General features: G+C 34.6%; 5 protein-coding genes across 6 annotated transcripts in view; 2 read left to right on the top strand and 3 right to left on the bottom strand.

Moving 5' to 3' along the window:
- Positions 1-6159: 6159 nt before the first annotated feature.
- On the bottom strand, positions 6160-12263 carry LOC106108294 (nuclear inhibitor of protein phosphatase 1). The gene is made up of 9 exons (XM_013289423.1): positions 12063-12263; positions 11386-11600; positions 10183-10291; positions 9774-9876; positions 9271-9354; positions 8643-8847; positions 8042-8198; positions 7400-7491; positions 6160-6414 (listed from the first exon to the last, which is right to left on the bottom strand). The coding sequence occupies exons 1-9, from the start codon at positions 12089-12091 to the stop codon at positions 6317-6319; spliced, it is 1092 nt and encodes a 363-aa protein (XP_013144877.1). The 5' UTR covers positions 12092-12263; the 3' UTR covers positions 6160-6316.
- A 216-nt stretch (positions 12264-12479) lies between these two features.
- Positions 12480-14886, bottom strand: LOC106108295 (MRG/MORF4L-binding protein). 2 transcript variants are annotated; one of them, XM_013289424.1, is made up of 5 exons: positions 14431-14886; positions 14212-14292; positions 13962-14066; positions 13277-13393; positions 12480-12848 (listed from the first exon to the last, which is right to left on the bottom strand). In XM_013289424.1, exons 1-5 carry the CDS (start codon positions 14783-14785, stop codon positions 12742-12744), a joined length of 765 nt encoding a protein of 254 aa, XP_013144878.1. In that variant the 5' UTR covers positions 14786-14886; the 3' UTR covers positions 12480-12741. The 2 variants fall into 2 exon arrangements, with proteins under 2 accessions (XP_013144878.1, XP_013144880.1); XM_013289426.1 differs by having other exon boundaries at positions 12480-12827.
- A 243-nt stretch (positions 14887-15129) lies between these two features.
- LOC106108242 (12 kDa FK506-binding protein-like) lies at positions 15130-16203 on the top strand. The gene is made up of 3 exons (XM_013289344.1): positions 15130-15255; positions 15334-15494; positions 15563-16203. The coding sequence occupies exons 1-3, from the start codon at positions 15219-15221 to the stop codon at positions 15689-15691; spliced, it is 327 nt and encodes a 108-aa protein (XP_013144798.1). The 5' UTR covers positions 15130-15218; the 3' UTR covers positions 15692-16203.
- Positions 16204-16450: 247 nt separating this feature from the next.
- On the bottom strand, positions 16451-17844 carry LOC106108244 (peroxisome biogenesis factor 10). Its single transcript, XM_013289346.1, has one exon. It carries the CDS (start codon positions 17711-17713, stop codon positions 16895-16897), a length of 819 nt encoding a protein of 272 aa, XP_013144800.1. The 5' UTR covers positions 17714-17844; the 3' UTR covers positions 16451-16894.
- A 369-nt stretch (positions 17845-18213) lies between these two features.
- Positions 18214-22785, top strand: part of LOC106108211 — a 14141-nt gene continuing 9569 nt past the window's right edge. The window contains exons 1-7 of the mRNA XM_013289311.1: positions 18214-18534; positions 18640-18821; positions 19090-19168; positions 19275-19505; positions 20070-20191; positions 21285-21411; positions 21908-22060. Coding sequence (XP_013144765.1) covers positions 18379-18534; positions 18640-18821; positions 19090-19168; positions 19275-19505; positions 20070-20191; positions 21285-21411; positions 21908-22060 — 1050 coding nt within the window. The 5' untranslated portion in view covers positions 18214-18378. The remainder of the gene's footprint in view (positions 18535-18639; positions 18822-19089; positions 19169-19274; positions 19506-20069; positions 20192-21284; positions 21412-21907; positions 22061-22785) is intronic.

Here is a 22785-nt window from a genome sequence, read left to right as displayed (position 1 = left end):
ATTTCGTTACTTTTTAGTGTACTGTTTTTTTTGAGAATATTTTGTTTTTGGTGTATTTTGTTTTGTTTTTAGTGCATTTTGTTTTGTTTTACCTGATATAGACATGTGTAGAATTATTAGTTTTTTTATAACATAAAGTATGATGGCAAACGAGCAAACGACTACGTAGGGTATGCACCTTTAATTCACATAAAGAGGATATTTCTCCTTCCTATGCGTCTCTAGCTCTAATCCACATTCCCTTTCCATCCTTTTCTTAAAAGAAAAAGTGTGGGAAGGAAAAGGGTCCAAAGTTAAGCCTCCTAGTTTTTGTACCTTAATATAAAATGTTTACGACCCCTGCATTAGTTAATGTTCTCAAAGCATCCCTCGCTCGGACCGAGGACTTGTTGCGCAGCCACGACTTTGATAACACAATTTACACGACTAATGAATTAAATTATGCTATAAAATATTGCTAGGCGCTGTGTTGGAGTTTAAGGTTTACTTGATGTTAGTTCGAAATTTTTTTTAAACATAAGGTAATTTATCCGCGTGAAATTAAAAAATAATAATAAACATAGCTTATATTACTCACAGATAATATAACTTTCTAATAGTGAAAGATTTATTAAAATCGGTTCAGTAGTTTTTGAGTTATTTCAATACATATAAAAATACAAATCTTTCCTCTTTATAATATTAGTATAGATTTGTTCTTGACGTATATTCAATCTAAAATATACTTCGAACAACAAGTTTTATATAATAAAGCCATATATGTTTTTGCTTTAAACGGTCGTAAAAATCATAACCTTAAAAATAACAATTTAGTATATAATTTAAAATGTTAAACCATTCTATAATTAACAAAAAATAATACAGAGAAATCAACAAAATAACAAAACTGCCTCATCTTAAATCTATTTTTTTTATATTTCATAGACTTTGATAGATGTATAGATAAATGCTAACACGCTACTCAAAAAGCAATATCGTGTCAATGAGATGAATAATACATGTTCAACTCGTGTCCGAGTAAAAAGGTTTGATCTATGTGCTTTGAATATGTGGAAATAATTCACAAACTATAAGGTTTTTAATTTTAAATAGACATGTTTTCCACCCTTTTCTCACAAGGAAGAAGGTAAATGGATATAGCGGAGCGTTATTAAGAGAATTATTCTTTTTCAAAGCCTTCAGTAGATTAAAGATAGTCGCATCTGCAAATGTGGATGTCTATAGACAACGGTTCTCTATTCTAGTGAATTTCTATGTCATGTTTGTTTATGGTATAACCTTATAATATAAAAAGGTACTTATCTAATGGAAATAGGTGGAAGGCGTGTTTGAGTATTGTCTCCAAAACCGCTTATAGTTGAGAAAAAGGAAGTTTCTGACGGATTAACAGGTAGTACCTATACAAATAATTTTATATTCATACAAGCTTTTGCCCGCGACTCCGTCTATGTGGAATTAAAAAAAATAGAGTATATTATTGAAGAACACCTTCAATACTATCCTCTATATCTTTGTAAAATTTCATAGAGATCCGTACAGCAGTTTAGGCTACAAACTCTAACAAACATCCATCCAGCTAAACTATCGCATTTATAATATTAGTAAGATTTATTCAAATTTCTTGTCTTTACTATTTAAAAGTGTTGCAATACAATGTGTTTATATCTATACTTAACTCTTAGACTATATAGTACAAGAGACTTGCATTGCTCGAGTTTACGTACGTCTGCACAAATTAGATTGCGCGAGTTCCGGAGCACTTTGGTTATATTACTAGAGAGAACTTCGCAGCAAGGACTGTATGTAACATATATTCTGTGTGCTATATTTATTTAAAAAATTGTTTTAAACCTGTAAAGATTTAAAGCACTCGTAAGCGAGTCTATTTAGTGAAGCGCCTGACATTAGTGTCTTAGCAAAATTGTCAATTATACATTATCTTAATTATAATTCAAGCAAGCAAAAAATTAATATTGTAGACATATTTACTATTACAATAGTACTAATTAATAGGGTTTTAGTTTTATTTCACGTTTTAAATAAGAAATTAAAGTAATGATAGTATTCGATATATTTTATTTTTATGGAACGTTTATAGAACTTTCTACAGTCTGTCAAAAGGTCATTGACCTGAAACCGAATACTTTTGGCGACGGTCCATTATAGGTGAATAGATGAAACATTAATTTTCATTTTCTTTCGCACGCTCGCAACTCAACTTTGCTTGTATAGATTGCGTTAATATCGTATCAATGTTTTGTCATTTATTAACTAGCTTATACCCGCGAACACGCATGAAATTAAAAAATGTAGTAACAAACATCGCCGTTACATAATATTATATATTTCTAATGGTTAAAGTTTTTCTTCTTTGTCGCTTGAGTCTTTACAAACTTTACAAATCACGTATCAGTGACCCGCTTCACAAGACGCCGCCCTGTACGCTGCTTTTTTCGCACATTAATGTAAGGATACGTCCCTTTAAAGTTTTTTCAATCTAGTAATATTTGAGTTTATTTACACATTTCAACACAAATCTATCTCCTTTACAATATTAAGTAGCTTCTGCCAGCTATTATATCCGCGTGGAATTAAAAAAATAAAAGAAGCCTATGTGCTACAGATTATCCTCTACATTTATGCTTTGAGATTGGTTCACTTTAGGCTACAAACTAAAAACCATCAATCTAAACTTTCGTATTTATAATATTAGTAAGACATTTATTAAAATTAATAAAAACATCAGAAGACCTACAGTTAACTATGATAATGAGAGAAGTTGTTCGACGCAATTCCGAGATGTTTTGATAAAATTATGTCGAGACTCCGAGTTGGTTCAGACTTCAACCGAATTGAATTAACTCGAGATGACGTAGTTTAAATTGACTTCACTGCGGTATGTTTGTATTACTATCGACATCTCTTTCATTCCCTTTGGTGAAAGAGAGACAAGACATATTAATACCAGTACCACTGCAATTTAATTCCATGGTTACCTTATTGCAGTGCTGATGTGCGCATGTAGTTTTTATTAAGGACTAGCTTTCGCCCGCGACTCCGTCCGCGTGGTATTAAAAAAAGTGAGAAGCCTATGTCTTCTTCCAGACTATCCTCTACATCTGTACCAAATTACATCGAAATCCGTTCAGCCGTTTAGGCTACAAACTGTAACAAACATCCAACTGTAATAAACTTTCGCATTTATAATATTAGCATGATATAAATAGTAACTATTATTAATTATTACTTGTTAGTTATTATTCCTCGGGCTAATTTATTAAGACAGATTCACATTCTCAGTTTTTTCTGAACATTCAAACCTTTTAGATAAATGTAACAAAACTCGAAACTGTTCAGTCTTCAGTGTTACCTACAGGATAGATTTATCTGAACGACTGATCTTTACTATTATAATAAAGCGTAAACACACACTTCTTTGTTGCTTAAGATGTCAGCAATTAGAGCATACTTTTAATTATTTTTTTTTTAATAAAAAGCCCTACACTTCACGCTTTATGCTATATATTTTCACGCCATCAAACTTAGGGGGTAAATATTTTGGATAAAAACCCTAATGTGAGAAAGAGACCATAAATTGCTGACAACATATAGGAAGCAAGATTGCCATAGTAAGGTAGTTGGTATTATGACAATTGCAATTGAGAATTTGCAAACAGTAAATTTATAATTTAATGCGGATGAAGCCGCACGCTTACAACTAGTATCAGATAAATCTGTATGTAGGCTTTAGTATTATACCTGTTTATATAAAAGCATATTTTTCTAGTGCTTCTATTTATGTCATATCTAGGTAATAGAATAGTATAGTTTGTAGACTCTTAGAAAAGCTTCTATAAGTTTTCAAAGCAATCTTGCCTCGTCTCTGCGTTTCAAAGGTTAAAAGGCAAACGTAATTTATATGCACTGAAGCAGCCTTCAGTTTTCAGAAGCGCTTTTAAGAGCTTTTAATTACATTGTTTATCTACTTTGAACTCGGTTTTTCACTATTAAAGTATACAATTTATTTTTTACCAAATGTTCTTAGCAAAAATTAAGTACAGAAAATATTAATAATTATGTTTATGTCATAAAATGATAAAAACATCACTAATATCTGAGACTTATACTGCTTTAAATCTATTCACAGATAATATAATTGATGTCCTTTTTTTAAATAACACAATTAAGATATATTTAAATTAACATCGCTAGTTTCATGGCCCCACAAGCAATCATACTTCATACTATAATATAAATGCGAAAGTTTAGATGGATGGATGGATGTTTGTTAGAGGTTGTAGACTAAATGGCTCAACGGATCTGGATGAAATTTGGCATAGAGGTAGAGCAGAATATGGAGGGACACATAGGCTACTTACTTTTGTTTTTTTTTTAATACCCCGCGGACGGAGTCGCGGGCGAACGCTAGTGTATTATAAATGCGTCTAATAATCGTTGAACTTAAGTACATGTTAGTTATACGTTCACTTTAGAGTGGTCGTAGCGCTCGTAATATACGTAGCAGCGTTTGTAGTGGTCGTAGCGCTCAATAATGCTACGTAATAGCAACAGAGTGCAGCCTCCAAAGTGGTCAATACGCTCCCGATATAAGTGGATTTCAAAACGTAATAGAACTGTTCGTATTGGCTTTTATAGGCGAACAATTTAGAGTTAAATTTCTAATGATTGATTGCGTCACAAATGTGAAAAATTACAATCTTACTAATATAAATGCGAAGGTTTAGATGGATGGATGATTGATAGAGTTTGTAGCCTAAATGGCTGAATAGATTTTGATTAAATTTGGTACAGATGTAGATGGTAGTCTGCAAGAACACATAATCACTTATGTTTTTTTATAATTACACGCGGACGGAAGCTAGTTATTAAAGAAAATATATTTTAACCGCAGCTGTTAACATCAAAATTAGGATGTCAGAATTTCAACCGTGTCTTTTCAGTCGTTGTCCGAAATTGTTTGACTCCTCTTAAAAAATCCTATCCATTTTTAATTTTTCTCCAGTGAATTGAAATTGGTATTTAGTAAAACATGATAATAGTTGAAAATAAGATAATTTTAGTGTGGGAGTTTTAATTTATAAAACTTTTGTTATAAAACTAATCTTTTGTCATACTTTCGAATATAATATTAGCATAAGGGCCGTATAGCAATTTGTTAAAACTATTTTTGTTTTTTTTTTTTCATTTTCTTGGTTTTGTATTGTGTTTGTTTATATATGGTTTCGGTATTTAGTTTAAGATATTATGGGACTGACATGTTTTAAGGAACAAAAGTCCCAAAAAATAAAGAGAATTTTTTTTTCTCTTTATTTTTTTACATCTTGCGATTGTGATCTTTTACATCTTGGGAAGGGGGGTGACTGAAAACCAGCTCGACACTGGATCTCAACCAGTATCGGTTAAGCTGAGCCTCCCCCTTTTGCCATCTGTTATAATTTTTTCATGTATGTTTTTTATTTTGTACAACTCTGTGTATTCTTGGATGGCAATAAAGAGGTTTTTATTTTTTATTTATTTAAAATACTAGCATAGATTATTATCTAAAGTCTGCCTTTACAATATGTAAATTATACATCTATTTGTCTCAGATTTAACATAAACCCCTATATCACAACAAACCGCAACATAATCCTTAAGCCGACATAATTCGATTGAATCCCAACGTATAATAAAGGGATTACTTAAATTATATTCTAACTTGTAACTTAAGGGGTAGGTAGACATTATCTGTCAAGATGACCGTAAATTTTTATTTTTTAATGAATTTAATTATTGTAGGAGATATTGATTCCTATCTTTACGTTTTTTTTTACGTCTTTTGTTGTACGTAGAATTAAAAAAGGGTTTTCGGCGAACATTTTATATATTGTTAGAAACATCGCGATTCCTGCTTCATCTACATTTGTTTATTTTTAATAGCTTCATTTTAGGTCTATTCCTTTTTGTACCCTTTACTTACAAAAGAAGAAAATTGAAATAAAAGACACTTAAGTAGCTAAAACATTCTTCTGGACATCATCTGTATGGTCAGTATATTCGCTATTTCGGCGAAATTCAGCATCTGTTTGGTAGTTTATCACTGTATACTTACCAAACTACCGTAACTGCAAGGGGGGGGGGAAATAAAAGCCTTTTAAATGTCCGCCATCATTTATTAAGCCACAACAACACTTAGACGCGGCTAACGATAAAAAAATCACTCTTCGGATTCCACTTAACGTAATCCATGTACAACTACTGTATAGTCTGTGACGTCACCGGCGGGGCGGGGGCCGGGGCCGGGGCGGGGGCGGGGCTACACGCCCGATATTAGCCCCGGTTTCCGCCCCGGCCACGCCTCCTTCGCGTATTTCTTCTTCTTAGGCTCGCTGGACGGACCTGCTTCTTCTGGAACTGAAAAATCGAAGGTTTTATCAAAAAAACTAAGTATTTTCAATACATTTTTGACTATACCAGCAAACATGGTACATATAAAAATATAACTAATTTTCACCCGCGATCGTTCGTAAAGCAAGTAGTCTGCGTTTATTCTGACTCTAACAAACATTAGGGCAAATTTTTTTAAGGTATAATTTGTTTTTAAATCTTTATTAGAGCAAAAAAAATTGTACAAAACCAGTGTAAAAACTGTATCATGAGGCCTTCTCTTAACTATTGTCTTGCGCTATTTGAAGTAATCATACTAATATTATAAATGTGAAAGTTTGGATGGATGGATGGATGTTTGTTAGCGTTTGTAGCCTAAACGGCTGAACGAATTTCCATGAAATTTGGCACAGGTTTAGAGCATAGTCTGGAAGAGCACATAGGCTACTTTTTATCCCGGGAATAGTTACGGTTCCCGTGGGATTCATTTATTTAGTTTTTTAATGTTTACTCGATCATTCTGCAACGGTTCAACATATCTTATTGAAATTTGGCACAGATATAAAACAAAGTCTGGAGTACACATGGGATAAGGTTCATCCCCGAGAAATGTCCGGTTCCCGAGGGATAACGTAGCTTTTTGTAATTTATGTAGTTTGTATGTTTTCTAATACCACGCGGACGAAGTCGCGGGCAACAGCTCGTTTATAATAATCAATGGCGTTCAAAAAGTTTAACTAGATAATGTCTAATTACATTTTTTTAAGGTAAAAATATCTTTTTTTTTCGGAGTTTATTAAAATGCTTTATTTTTTTCTTTTTAAATACCTTAAATTGAAACTGGTAGTAAATTGAACATAGATCAAGGGAAAAATAATATTTTTTTAAAATAATCCATTAGGTGTAGAAAAGAAGACTGATGACATCATCATGCATTTAAGGATTAATAAAGACGAGTGTGGTGTCATGTGATTTATGTCTGTGTGTCTGCCTGCGTGTGTGCGTGTCTGACCTGCGTGCGGCAGGGGGGGGTGCACGCTGAGATGCGGCTCGGGCCCCTCCAGCTCCACGTCCGGGGCGGGGTTGGGCAGCGACAGCCCCAGTCTGGAATTTACACATGTACAGTAACGGAAACAAGCAGTGCTATACTTACATACGCCAAATTACGTCCTTCTTCACAAAAAAAAATATTTAGCAGAATGTACCACAAACGACGATATAATAAAGTAATTAGTCGTACCATGGAAGCTTTGTCTGTAAAAACAGGTTTAAAAACTACATCCTATTGGTTATTGTTCCGTCGTCCTAACGCTTACAAAACGTCAACGGTAGTAATAAACAACACAGCCACATTCCCCGACTGTACATTTACACTACACAAATTAATACACATATAAATTTTCAATCAAAAATGAGTTATAGCGATTATTTGTCACTAAAAATACACATAAAACAGGGTGTAAATAGTAAAATGTCTTAGTACAGTACAAATAGCGCAAATAGTACAGATAGTACAAACAGTACAAATAATACAATTAATACAAAGGGTACAAACAATACAGATAGTACAAAGTGTACAAACAATACAGATAGTACAAATAGTACAGATGGTGCATATAGTACATATAGTAAAGATAGTACAAATGGTACACACCTAGCGCCGATGATGCTGAGATGCGAGGTGGGGGCTGCGGGCGCGGCGGAGGCGGCGGAGGCGGCGGGCGCGGCGGGCGCGGGCAGGTCCGCGTACAGCGCGCTGCGCGACATCTCCTGCAGTCGCAGCGAGTGCTGCTGCGGCACCGCCGACAGACCTTCCAATGTTAACATCAAATATTCATTCAATTAATACTATAAACATCCTTAAAAAGTTACATTGTAATCTAAAGATATAGAAAGTGTTAGCACATACGCTTGTGGAATCTAAAGTTCTAGTTTATTCTTTGAATTTAAGGGGGTTTCTAACCAAGAATGGGGGTTAGGGGGTCAGAGGAGTCGGGATAACGAGTGTTTTGGGATAAAGAGTCGGTGGTGACAGGTCTGAGGATCGGGGAGTTAGGGGGCGTTGGTTATGGGTCGGAGTATCTTGGTGTCGAGAATTAGGGGGTTATTAGATTGCGAATCATCGCTTATGAGTCGGGGTGAAGGGGTCAAATGACTGAGAGCCGGGCAATAGTAATTCTCAAGTGTCTGGAAGTCAGGTGCCTGCGATCGGAATGTTTGTCGAAGTGTCTGGTGTCTGTGTCTATGTGTCTCACTGTCGTCGGCATGCAGCCTGGCGCGCCTGGCGGTGACGGCTGCGCTGGGCACGATGGTGGAGCGCACGAGGTTCCGGAAGCGGCCGACGCTGGGGTCGATATCCTCAGGGTTGATAATATCCACCTCCTCATTGAAGCTGACGTTGCGCCGCTTCTTGGCGACACCAGCTGATGTAGAGGATGAACGCTTCGTTCCCGCAGCAGGCTATATGTACATTCTCTATTAAAACTTATTTAATTACCTACTTAGACTGATTACAAGAAAATCATACTAAAATAGATGCGAAAGTTTAGATGGATAGATGCCTGAAAGAGTTTGTAGCCTAAACGGCTGAACGGATTTCGATGAAATTTGGTATAGATAGTCTGAACATATAGGCTACTCCCTTTTTTTACATAAGGTGGCAAACGAGCAAGCGGCCACCTGAATGCGTCAAAATGGGGAAACGACTGCTGTCAAGACATCCGTAAATGCAGCATTACCAACCCTTAATTGACAGAAGAAATGCAAATAAATAGGATATTTCCCCTTCCTGTGTCTCCTCCGCTGTTAAATCCAATTTTCCTGCCCATATTTCTGTTAAGAAAGGGGTAAGACTAAAATTAGTAAGTAAACAATGTAATTTACCTTCATAACATCAGTGCCATCCTCAGTGGAGATGCCCAGCATGGATATCCTGCGGTTGTGGGCCGTGTTGAACTCTGTTAAATTCTAAAATGATACTAACTTAATAATTCTACATGTCGAAATAATAACTAACACACAAATACCATACATATTAACATTATTTCTGGTTGATTTTTTTTAAATAACATAGTTTCTGTTAATCTGAAAAAGCACGTAGAATTTCATACAACCTTGGTCTACGGACAAATATGTCAAACATTTACAGTCGAACCTCGATAACTGAAACTTCGGTAACTTAAAAACCATCAGAGCCCAAAACCTCTATAACATAGACCCTTGATAACTTAAAACCTCTATAACTTAAAGTATTTTGTGTTTCCCTTGGACTTTAACTTATCGAGGTTCTACTGTATATTAAAAGCACATAACAGTTAATAACTTAAATTTTTCATATGGAAATATCTGAAAATTGGTAAAAAAAAGTAATTAAATATGAAACTTACATCTAACTCAGTCTGTGTCTCGGGCAGGCCTAGCAGAGCTCCCTCCGTCTCCGTGTTGGGTAGGTCCTCCATTATACCCCGGGAGTTGCCAGTTGGACGTTCTCTGTTAAAACAGTCTATAGAATTAGAAACATTATTTCTTCAGTATCTAGTACAAAAATAAACTATTATTTGGTTTCTAGGTCACCTATAGGTGTACCTACATGCGATTCATCCCTCCTTATAACATGCCCAGACCACGCTAACCTTTTACTCCTTTTTTTCTCAACCACTGAGGCTACTCTCAAATTTCCCTTAGCGCTTCATAAGTCCATTTTATTAAGACCTTTTAAAGAAAAGCTCTTCATCGGTTGAATTGACATTTTGGTAACAAATAATGTATTTTTTTGTTTGATAAATATAAATGTACCTTATAATATAGTTCCTAGTTGAAGCACCAAAGTGGAAGGTAGAGTCGATAGGCAGCTGCGTTGGCTTGTTTGCTTCTAATCTCATTTTACCAATGTATGTGCCGTGCGCTGGAAATATAATTACTCTAAAGTACTCTTATTACAAATTAACTACAGACAAAATGATGAAAAAAACCCTATTTAAACAGCATTTAAATTTTGAAATAACAGAAAACGTTTGTTTTTCGTTTTTTTTTAAAAGTGCTTTAAATACATTAATGTAAAGATATTTTTCCGGAGTGTAGATGACAAAAGAAATTGGGAAAACAATAGTCTATACTATTTTACTTGTTGTAATATTTCATACATAAATCATATTAATAAAGTTTAAATTATTTAAAGTGCGAGGCGCGACGCGACCCCGATACAACGTTTTAACCCTCGCCCTGAAGAAGGACCCCCTCAGGGTCTGAAACTGGTCAGTGCCGTCACCGGAAAAAGTATGACGTGAGTAAGCCATTAATTAATAAATGGAGTTTATATAAATTATTGCATATTTGAAATGTTAATTTTACAAGACAAAACTGTAAACATTTATATGACTAAGTATAATGCATTGTTAACAACTTTGATAAAACACTCTACAGTTCTTTTTAATATTACACAGTTGTTAGTATTTTGAAAGTTAATAAAAAAAACGTAAAACAATGTGTCAATCACAATTTTTTTTCTATAATATAAGGTGGCAAACGAGCAAGCGGCCATCTGAATCCACCAAAATGGAAAACGACCGCTGCCCTTAGACATCTGCAATTGCAGATGCGTTGTCTACCCTTAATTGATGGAGGAAACGCACACGAAGAGGACATTTCCCTTTCCTGTGTCTCCTCCACCGTCAAATTCAATTTTCCTTTCCATCCATTTCTCTTAAGGAAAGGGTGGAAAGGGACTAAAAATTAGGCCTCCGGACACTACTCAGACCAAACACAGAATTGCTTCCACTTTACACCTGTTTTCTGTGTGGTGGTGGTAATACACCAGGCGAGCCGGCTCATTCATGCGATGATATTAAAGGGGCATGGGCTCTACTGAAAGGTGGCTTTATTCCACAAGGAGTCTAATAAGAGTTATCAATATTGAAGTACATCTTCTAGTACTACCATACCTGCCATTACTTGTAGTACTACAATAGTAAGAAGGTATTATTTAGTGTCTATACTTACTACTTCCTAAGTCAACAAGAAAAGCTCGATTCAAGTCTTTATGGTATACAAATGCTGCATGTACTCTCGAACAACTCGCATGATCTATACAAAAGTCATTCATCTGTGGATTGCGGCCAAATAAATAACATTTCTTCTCATCTAACATTAACTTTTGTATCAATTTGTCTCCTTTTAATACATCCAAGTGCAAACCTGTCGGAGGTTTGCCAGCCCTGGAAATATTACAAAAAGGATAGTTAAAAACATTTTTAAAAGGATGTATTAACCCACAGCAGGGGCGCTAGACATTAAAGGGCGCCAAAGAGGTTTCGCCCAGGACATCGGTAATATTAAAACCGGCACATAGCCATGTTTATGTACTTCAAACAAGCTAAAAAAAACATTGTCAGTTATAATTAAACAATATAACTTCGGTATACGTATAGATTTTTAATAAGATTGTTATTATAATAACCCTGTAAAAGTAATATAAATAATTGACAACCCTAACAGAAGCATACAAGAAGACTAAACGAGTGGTTAAAAAATAATTGTTAGACAATATACGGATGTTTTTATATCGTACTTATCAAAAACAACGAGTAATTTACTATAAATCAACCAAAGCATGCAGTAATATATCAAAACTAAATGGCGGCATGATCTTATCGAAGTGAATAAACAAAGTATCTTACCAACTGGGCACTTCATAGTGATTCGCCATAATAATTTAATCATCTATTATGTATAAAATAACTGGAATTTTTAAGGTATCATAATTTAAACGCCACAATATACAATATTTTTTTTGGTTTGGAAACCTTCGCCGCTCAGACGCTGTCACTTTGACATTTTTACAATTAAACAAACCACAGATGAACAACAGATCATAGACTATAAAAATTATAATAGAATACAAAGTTCAATTTCTTTTAATCTCAACAAAAATACTCTAAAATATTTAATTAAGGTATAAAAAATAAATACTACACATTAGCTGCTTTTATACGCATGAAATAACAATCGTTTCTATTTTAACAATTTCATCAACTTCGTACTGTACTTCATACTGTTAATTGTAGCACATGTCAAGGCAGAGGATACACGCAACATAATATAATTAAACTTTATTTATTACTCTTACAGTAAACTTAGAATCTAATCAAAACATGTCATTTAATAATTAAAATCAATTAAACTGTATATAACATATACAATGTTTATAGTATTAGTAATGTCATACGTAGTTTACGAGAAAAAAACATTCATAGTACGATTTCTTGTTTCCCGCCCTTTTCCGAGGACTCTATGGTCCAACCATGGGCGTTGGTCTGTTTGTCAGAAGAAATGTAGATATGAATGTGTATGTGCGTGTCAAGTCCTGCGCCTCTTGGCGGGAGCCGCGGGAGGCGTGGAGGTGTTTGCTCGGCGGCGACCGCGCCGCGTGCTGCCCTCCTCATCTATAAGAGGGGAATCCCAAGCTGAGGGAAACCATAGACAATCAAATCATAAATTAAATTAAACAAACAAAAAACTCGACAGACTAAACGTAATAGATCATCAGCTCAATGTTTCCCTCTGTAGTGTTCAATGCCTAGTCTAAGTTGGCAGTGACTAGGCCATAGAGAACCATGCAGCCTAGTGCAGTTTGGTTGACCTAACACATATCTTTAAATTTCTTCACTGATACATGCAAGATACAACACATTTACCTTTCATATGATTATTAGGTAAATTATGTACATATTCGAAAATAGTACATCATGGTACATGACGGGATTTGAACCCAGGTCTTGTAAATTACAAGTCAAGTGCTTAACCCCTGAGCCGCCAACGCTTTTAACATACTAGGTGAATATAGCAAACTTAAAAGAAATTATAATTTAAACTATAATTGCAAGACTTTTACCTGCCACTGAAGTAACTTTGGACTTTGTTGTTTTATCTCTTTGTGATAATGATTTCCGACTAGCTGTACTTTCGCGAGGTCCAGATGCATTTGAATCTCGTGAATCCCGTCTCCTATCTGTACAACAAACAAAATATGCATATACAAAAAATACAGTTCTTATCTCATCTGTACTATTATCATAGCATAGATTGTGCAAGAATATCTTACATTATGTGTTACACGGAAGAGCGGGACTTCCTAACACAAGTGCCTATTGGTTACTTAAAAGGAAGTCCCTACAACTGATTGATTTGTATCTTACTTGATTTAGTAATAAAAATTATTTATTTATATTTATTATAAAGCGTAAACACACACTTTGTTGCCTAAGATGTAAGCAATTACAGCATATTTTTGAATAATTCTTTTTTTAATAAAAAGCTCTACAGTAATGTCACAGCTAAGGCTATACATTTTCCCACCATTAAACTTAGGGGGTAAATATTATGGATACAAACCCTAATGTGGGAAAGAGACCATAAATTGCTGCCAACATCAAGGAACCAAGATTGCCAAGGTTTGTCATGTCATTTTGACATTTGCTATTGACAATTTGATAGATGTAAACAATAATATAAAATTTTCATAAACTAATGCAGATGAAGCCGCATGGGAACAGCTAGTTAACATTTAAAATGCATACCATAATCTTTCTCTGATTTGATGCTTGGTGTGTCAGTTGACGCATATGAACTGCCACTTTCTTTTCTCGTCTTAGTTGCGAGAGCACTTATACTATCCTTTCGACCTGAGCACAGTAAAATTATATTAATGGCCTTTGACCACCAGATAATCATACTAATGATAAATGTGCAAGTTTAGATGGATGAATGTTTTTTTCTCCACAAAGTCATATTTACAAGGTAGTAAATAGATAAAGAATAAAACCATACCTTTAGTAGTAGTCCCATCTTTTGTAGTGCCTCTTGAATTACTTCTAGATGTTGCTGTTTTAGGAGATGGGCTCCTACCATCTAGAAGGACAGGTTAATTTAAAAAAAACTGATTATGTTAATTCATAATTACAAACAAATTTAATATAGGCTATAGTGTAACAAAAACTTTCACCGACTAGAAATTTTAATAGGCCAATAAGAGCAAATTGATATTACCTCCATCACTATCATCAGCTAGTAAAGCTTCTTTGCATTTCTGTTTGATCAATGGTCCAAATTCATGTTCCGGTAAATTGAATATCACTTCGTTATTCGGAAATGGTATTGGCTCAGTGTCCTCAAGCATAGCCATGTCATAAAGCGTATCTAAATGTTTCCAAATATCTTGTGTTGATATTTCTTTAGTAAGAGAATTTGTTAACTTTTCCCAAATACCGACCATATGAAAATGTTTCTTTATACCAACCGGCTTATGGTTGGCCATTGCGTAGAATAACTGAATTTCCATATCAACGTCCCATTCTAGACCGTCGTGCGTTTTCATCTCTGATTCCTCTTCACTGGATACCATTTTATATTAAAATGGCTAAAATATCCAATACTTCATTTATATTTTAGAAATATAACAACAACACAATACAACAACAAAGAAAACTGCTTCAATGATTTGACATTTTGACACTGACAGTTGTAGTTTCTTTGCAAAAAATAAAAATCTTTTGTCTACTTCCAAAAAAATATTTAATTAAAACTTTCGTTTCAACAAAATTCAATAAAAGACAGAGATTTTTGAATTACTGAGATACTAATAAAAGTAAGCATAGTCGGCTAGGAACCGTTTTTTAAAATCCTGTTTTAAAATTATAAACTCTTTGGTGTTACATACTCTGCTAAAAAAATTAAAAAGATTCTGAAATTCTGATTTCTGATCTAACTTTACCTCGAAGTGGTTGGTTCGTTTTAATTTTCCTATAATTTTCTTCCTAATTTAATAGTATCACAAAATGGGCGTTGATGTAGAAACTCTTTCTCCTGGAAATGGTATACACATATATTTAATTCTGTAAAGATTATTTCTAGAATACTTTGACAGCTTACGCATTCACTTGTTTATTTCAGGTACCAGCTATCCTAAGCCTGGTCAAACTGTAGTAGTCCATTACACAGGAACACTACAAAATGGAAAGAAATTCGATTCATCGCGAGATCGCGGACAACCCTTTAAGTTCACTCTTGGCAAAGGTGATGTTATCAAAGGGTGGGATCAAGGACTTGCTAAAGTAAGTTCGTTAAATCGTACCGGTTTTCCTTGTGAATCATTTTAATACATAAAAAACTATTGTTACAGATGTCTGTTGGCGAAAGAGCAAAACTAACATGTTCACCAGACTTTGCCTATGGCTCCAGAGGTCATCCTGGTGTTATCCCTCCAAACTCGACCTTAGTTTTTGATGTTGAGCTATTACGCGTAGAATAACAGCCCTTAACTGCTTTCTTTATATTGTAAACTTTATAAATTTATTTAAAGTATTTATAATTTTAGTTACTGAGCAGTATTTTGGTTTGCGACTTACTTTCTCATTTAAAAAGAAAATATATGTACTGAGATATCTGATACGCTTAAAAATTAAGGTTCTTATATGAATAGTTGAGCTAGATTTTTGCACAATGTATCATAAAGTTATGCCTTTTGATATTAAATATTTATCTTGAAATCTTAAATCTCTGCAGTGCAAAACTGAAGTTTCTTTGCTATTTTTCTAAACAACTGCTCAATAAATATTGGTTTAGAGAAGTGATAAGATTCCCTACCATTTTCAAGGAAATGATGAGAAGGGAAAGTCAATTTGGCAGAGGTGGGGACACAGAAAGGATATTCTATTTGTATGTCTAGACTTAAGATTGGCAAGAGTTAAAAATCTAAATAAATGGCTACTTGAGATCTTGTATTAAGAAAAAAGCTCAAAATATAGCTTCTAAATTTGAATTTATCTGTATTTTATAGTGTTAATAAATAGCATTTTGTTATTGCATTTAATTCTGCTGAATCTCTGAACACTAATATAGTAAATAGAGACAACTTTATATCTTTTCTGTTTCTTGAAGAATACTTAATTTAACTTATGTTTAATGTTTATTTGGGAGTTAAATAAAGGTGATTAATCATAAAAATAGTTTTATTATCACAGTCACCATATAAAAAATCAAACTTAACTATTTTTGACTGACTTCCCAAAAGAAGGAGGTACTCAATTCGTCGATGTTTTTTTTAAATTTTTTTTTAACATAAAAATAAATGGAAATATCTAATTGTTACCATGGAAGAAGATAAAGGTAAGAAAGTACTTTGTTTATAATTTCTTTCATGCAAAATAAGAGTTTGTCAAGAAGTTAAAGAAACCTTAGGCTACACAGAACCCCTACTAGAGCTGTTTTTTTGGCAACCACTCATGACCTGAGGAGTGACCTCTTGTTTCTTGCTACATCTAAAATTGTGTTCTACACAGCAAACTTTATTTGAGCCACCAATATGTATAAAAATGTTTAAACATCTTCAGAATTCTTTAAAAATAGGAAATAGAAACATTTTAAATAAATTTACATTAACATTAAATATATCCCACGCAAAACTATACAAGTTGTCTTTCATAACACACAGTATCTTTGATTTTTGTTTATTTTATAGTTCTCCAGGGTAATAATTCATTAATGGTACCACAGTATTCTTTGTAAAAGGTGTGCGGCACAATGGACAACTTTCTAAAGGTCCGTAACAACACTGCATACAGAATAAATGACCACAGTGCAACACACATGGCTGTAGTATCTCTTCTAGACACGCTGCACATGTCTTGTTACTATCTACCTCAGTAAAGCTAGATAACTGCTCCATATTCTTTTTAGCATCATACATACATTTCCCACTTGAAATAAAAGCATGCAATAATGTTACTAAACCTAGTAATCTTAAGTGAGCATAATATGCTGCAGCTGCAGGCCTTACATGTACATAATCTATACCAGTTACTGATTTTCCTATCTGTAAAGGACCCCCGTTTATATAAGATAAGGCTCGATGAACACTTTCTATTTGAGGAATTATCTCACCTAATGTTTTGATAACTATTATAATACCGTTTTGTATACCAGGCCTTAAAGACGCGTTCGCCTCTATGTTCTTTTCAATATGACGTATTAATCTTCGAGTTAAATTTTCACCAAATGCTGATAATAGGATGCTAAGCAAACGATTGCTGAACGTAGGTAGTTTGTGATAGGTTTCGTCAACTTGAACTATTCCTGAGTACTCCTCGCCTAGTGTTTGGAGATCTTTGAGTGTTGTACACGATTTGTAAAGAAGCGAGGCAATTGGAATAGCTCTTGGTGCATGCTGAGACGGCATTATTCGTCCCAATGATCCGGCGAGTTGTTTCTCGTAAAAGTCATCTTTTTGCCAAGCTCGTAATACTTCTGCTGGTTGTGCTCGTGGTAAAGCCATATTTTCTACTTGTACTCGTATACGCCTGTAGATAAAGCAGTTAACTTGTAGTTTTTTCTATTTATCTTTTGTGTTATTGGCGTTTCCTTAGAGATTTCGCTAATTTTGTAGTTTTTAAAGGTAAATGTAAAAATGACATTGACAAATACTTGACATACACACAGCTGATAGTAGTAAACAAATATTTTCCTTTAAAAGCAATAATTTTACAACCGTGAATTCTAAATAGTTAATTTATTTTACTATTTGGCTTTATTTATAAAGTTGTTTGAAAGAATAACGTATTGAAATTTACGCACCTATTAAACAAGGAAGAATTTTTTGAAAAGAAACTAATAATTTCTAATTTATGTAACATATCAACAGTGATTTTAAAAGATAGTCATAAATAAATTATTATTTGCAAGTTGATCCAGTAGGAGAAACAATACACCTTTTGAACGAAGATTTTACGAGTGCACACTGGCATAAAGACACAGCTATACGTCATAGCAGTAAAAAAAAAGAAAAGTCCAACAACAAACAGTTGAAATTTAAATTGTTTAAGATCGTGATAGCTTTTACATTTTATTAGTTTTGTAAATATATTCGCCGTTTAGATGTTCTTTCAGTATTTGATATGTTGGCGTAATTTCCAGTAATAAAATCGTTTCACATATTGTGTCATGGAAGTGGACGGGATCGAAAATTGGAACAGTAATACCAGCAATGCGGCGGATGCTGCTAAATTTGCCAATTTAAAAGCTTTTGTGAATGCTGCTAGAGAATTTGAGGCAACTCACAGTGAAAATGCTATAAATTTAATGACACGGTACTTAGGTGTAAGTGTTAATAATATTTTAAACTATTAAAAACAAAAGTAAACATAAGGTTGTATTGTGGTATTTTCGGTTGGTTGTAATTGATTTTGTTTGTTATTATTTCAGCTAATAGCGTCGTCGTGTGATCTGTCGATATTTTCGCCCGGGCGTTCAGAAGTCTGTGCATTTTTCAGTTCTTTATGGAGAGTAATGAGCGATGGGCGAGGTCCGCACTGGGCTGGGGTGGCTGTGCTTGCGCGGGCCTCTATAGAGCCGAGCGCGAGGCATGCACTAACTCATACATACAAGTTAGTATTTGTCACAGATTAAACAACAAATTACTATACTGGTATATATTATATGTTGAAGAGAAGCCACAAAGCTTCTACAGACCTTTGCGATTGCAAAGTCCAAGTATATTTGATTTGATCATAGGATCAAATGTATATTTTATTTGTAATATACCATGGTAGCTTAGGCAAGACGTTTTATGTTAATATAACGCCAAATCTTAAGAAAGTTTATATATCAACATAATTATAAGTGTTTTTTTTTAATTATCAATTTGTTTTTCAGATTTATGCCAATACTGGCTCGACTATTATGTAATGTTATATCAAATGACAAGAAAATTAAGCTTTTATCTGTAATGCAGGTAATTTACTACTAAAAATAATCAGGTTTTGAATCTACAAAAACCATCACAAGTTTGTAATGATCACAGAAAAAATCTTGTATTAAGGGTCAAAACATTGTTCCAGGACATCTCCTATGGTATCAAAATTAGTTGGCAGGAGTCATATTTATCAGGACTAATGAAACAATTAACTGACTGGATTTTACAACCGATGACAGAACCTCAGCATCGTACAATTGGACATAAATCTCTGACAGTCCTTGTTAATGTCTGTTATTCAAATCTACCCGCAATATATGCTTTGATGAGGACTGTGGATACTAAAGAATTTGTTGTGCATTTAATTAATTTAAAGGTATGATTTCGTTTTTAAATTTATATAATACTAGCTTTCGCCCACGACTATATCTATGTGAAAAAAAAAACAAAAGTGAGTAGCTTGTGTGTTCTTCCAGAATATACTCTACATCTCTACCAAATCTCATCGAAATCCATTCAGCTGTTTAGGCTACAAACTAACAAACATCCATCCATCTAAACTTTCGCATTTGCAAGAATGAAGAGTATAATAAATTTCTACCAGGGTTTTTTTAATTTTAACTTAAAAAACATGAAACAAAGGACTTTGTATCCCTCTGGAACCAGGAATTTTGGATTAATGGTATACCATTTGTTACTCCAGACTTTATGATATATCACAATAGGATATATTGGACCATTGCAGATTTATCAAGTAAATATGAAAAAACGAGTTTAATGTATCTCTGTAACTTAGTTCTTGCTAAGTCTGGATATATAGGAAGAATCTATTCCAAATTGCATCAGGATCTATTCAGCAGCTTAGGATACAAACTCTAACAAAGATTCATCAAAACTTACGCATTTATATTAGTAAGATATGTAAGTTTAACCACTGTAGGAGGGTGGGTACGGGGGTGTGGAGGTGTGCCGGCTGCTGCTGAGTCTGTCGGGCGCGGCGCGGCCGCATGACGTGCACGGCTACCTGGCTTGCACGCTGCGCACCTTGCATCCTGCACTTGGGTCAGTAACACTACACATTTATTTTTTAAAACAGTAAAACCTCGATAACTCATGCCCTGGTAACATAAAAACCTCTATAACTTCAAAAAATAATATCTTCCCTTCCCATCAGAGCCCAAAACCTCTATTACATGGACCCTTGATAACTTAAAACCTCTATAACTTAAAATGTTTTGTGTTTCCCTTGGACTTTAACTTATCGAGGTTCTACTGTAATAGTTGATTTTTCTCAGTACATGGATAGAGGTAGACATAAAAAGGAATGGATTGCATGAAAGGTGACACGATGGAATAATGACTGACATGAAGGATGGTAGTGATTAGTAGGACGAAAAGCCGGTGCACTAACCTTACGGGAGTAGGATAGGCAGTCCATAAGCTATTGGTTATAAAATATTAGCTACTAAATTGCTATACTCCTTGACACCCTATTCAACAAATGGAAAGGGAAATATTTTCACTGGGGATGGGATGCCTTAATAGTGGTAATGTTCTTTTTTATGTGTTCATTTGATTAATAGTAGGCAAAAGCTAATTTTATGGTAGCTTCGCTATTTTGGCGAAATGAATCTGTTTCTTGCTCATATGTCACCTATTAAAAAACAACTAATATTGATTAGGAGCACCTAAGCTCAACTTGGAATTTATGAAGTACTAGCTTTCGCGCGCGTCTCCGTCCGCGTGGAATTAAAAAAAAAACAAAACTGAGTAGCCTACGTGTTCTTCCAGGCTATCCTCTACGTCTATGACAAATTTCATCGAAATCCGTTTAGCCGTTTAGGCTACAAACTAACAAACATCTATCCATCTATCCATATAAACTCTCGCATTTCTAATATTAGTGAAATTTTTATAAATAGATTATCTTTTAAATTTAAGTTAAAATTGTTGGCAGGGTAGGGAACATAATTCTTTCTGTATTTTTTATGTTCGTTAAGCTAGCGCTTGACCACGCTCCCACCTGATAGAAGTATACTTTGTAATTCCCTATGTGTCTCCTCCCCTGTCCATTTTAGATCAACTTGTAGATATTTTTTTACTTGTTTAACAATTTTTACTATAAATATAACTAATTATTTGTATTTATTTCCAGTGACAGAGACGCGACACAGTTACTGCACGCGTACACTTTTATTAATGACCTCTGTTCGGACCCCAATCTACGGAACCATGTCTGTACCTATCCCAATTTTAATGGACCAATACAAGAAGCTATAAAGGTAAAAACGAATAACAAGTAATAATAAAATATTATTAAGTAATTTCTAACTATGGGTATTAAACGAAAAGGCTTGACTGTCAGTACTATAGTGGTAGAGCCCGCTTTAACATCTTCGCACTGCAGGGCCGCCTTGCCTCTAGTAATACCACGACCACACTGAAGACAGGCGTTAAATGGAAGCAATTCCGCGTTTCGTCTTATGAGTGTGGTGCCGGAGTCCTAATTTTAGTCCCTTTCTCTTTCCACCCTTTTCTTGTAAGGAAAGGATGGGAAGGAAAAGTGGATTTGACGGTGGAGGAGATGCATAGGAAGGGGAAATGTCTTCTTTATGTGCGTCCCCTCCTCCGTCAATGAAGAGTAGGCAATGCATCTGCAATTGCGGTTTATAGGCAGCGGTCGCTTTCTGTTTCGGTGGATTGCTTGTTTCCGTTTGCTCGTTTGCCACCTTAAAAAAAAAACAAGATGTGTTGTGAGGCATGTTTGTGCGGGGGCAGGACGCGGAGGGCGTGTGCGCGGCGGCGGAGGGCGCGGCGGAGGAGGCGGAGGGCGCGCTCGCCTCTCTGCAGTACATACTCAAGTTCTTTACTGTGCTCGTTGGACTGGGTAAGTTACTAACGCTATTAAACTATGTCTATAACATTCTCATGAACACACTTATTTTATAGTGAAAGTACCGATAATATCTATTCAGCTGTTCAGGAGATTATCTTGAACATTGACAAAAGTTTTTAATAATGAATTTTCATGTTGATGTTGATGAAATATGAATGTTTTTTTGTTCAATATTACATACAGACAATCTAATTTAATTGATATATAAATAGATTGTTCCCTTATCTATTCCTGCACGTTAAACACTAGCAGCCTTACAAATAAATGCGGTATAAAGTTAAACTTAGGCATAGACTGAGTATAAGTAAGTATATTAATAAGTTTAACTTTATCTCCGTTTTTTTGTAAGACAGTAGCTGTTGCTTACTTTGCCCCAATGAAACAAATAAAAATAAAAAAAAAATACCTTTATTAATTTTCCCCTTTGGCGGGGGGACTGGTGTCCAAACTAGGGTCGCGCCCTGTGTAATGGATCACCAGGCCCCCGCCCCACAGACCAATAATCATACATATAAAATACAAAATGAAGAACATTATTAATTAACTGTAACAAAACAAGCATTTTTTTTTTTTATTAAAGAACAAAATTAAAAAGGTAAATGTGAAGTGTTGGTGGGTACAAATAGCCATAAATGTCATTATATTCCAGTGTGTGATTTTATTTATTTATTTATAATGTAAGGTCGCACACGAGCAAGCGGCGACCTGAATCCACCGAAATGGAAAGCGACCGTTGCCCATAAATATCCGCAATTGCAGA

Source organism: Papilio polytes, unplaced genomic scaffold, assembly GCF_000836215.1.
Source record: "Papilio polytes unplaced genomic scaffold, Ppol_1.0 DF821733.1, whole genome shotgun sequence".
NCBI lineage: Eukaryota > Metazoa > Arthropoda > Insecta > Lepidoptera > Papilionidae > Papilio > Papilio polytes.
This window is presented reverse-complemented; position numbering and strand designations above follow the sequence as displayed.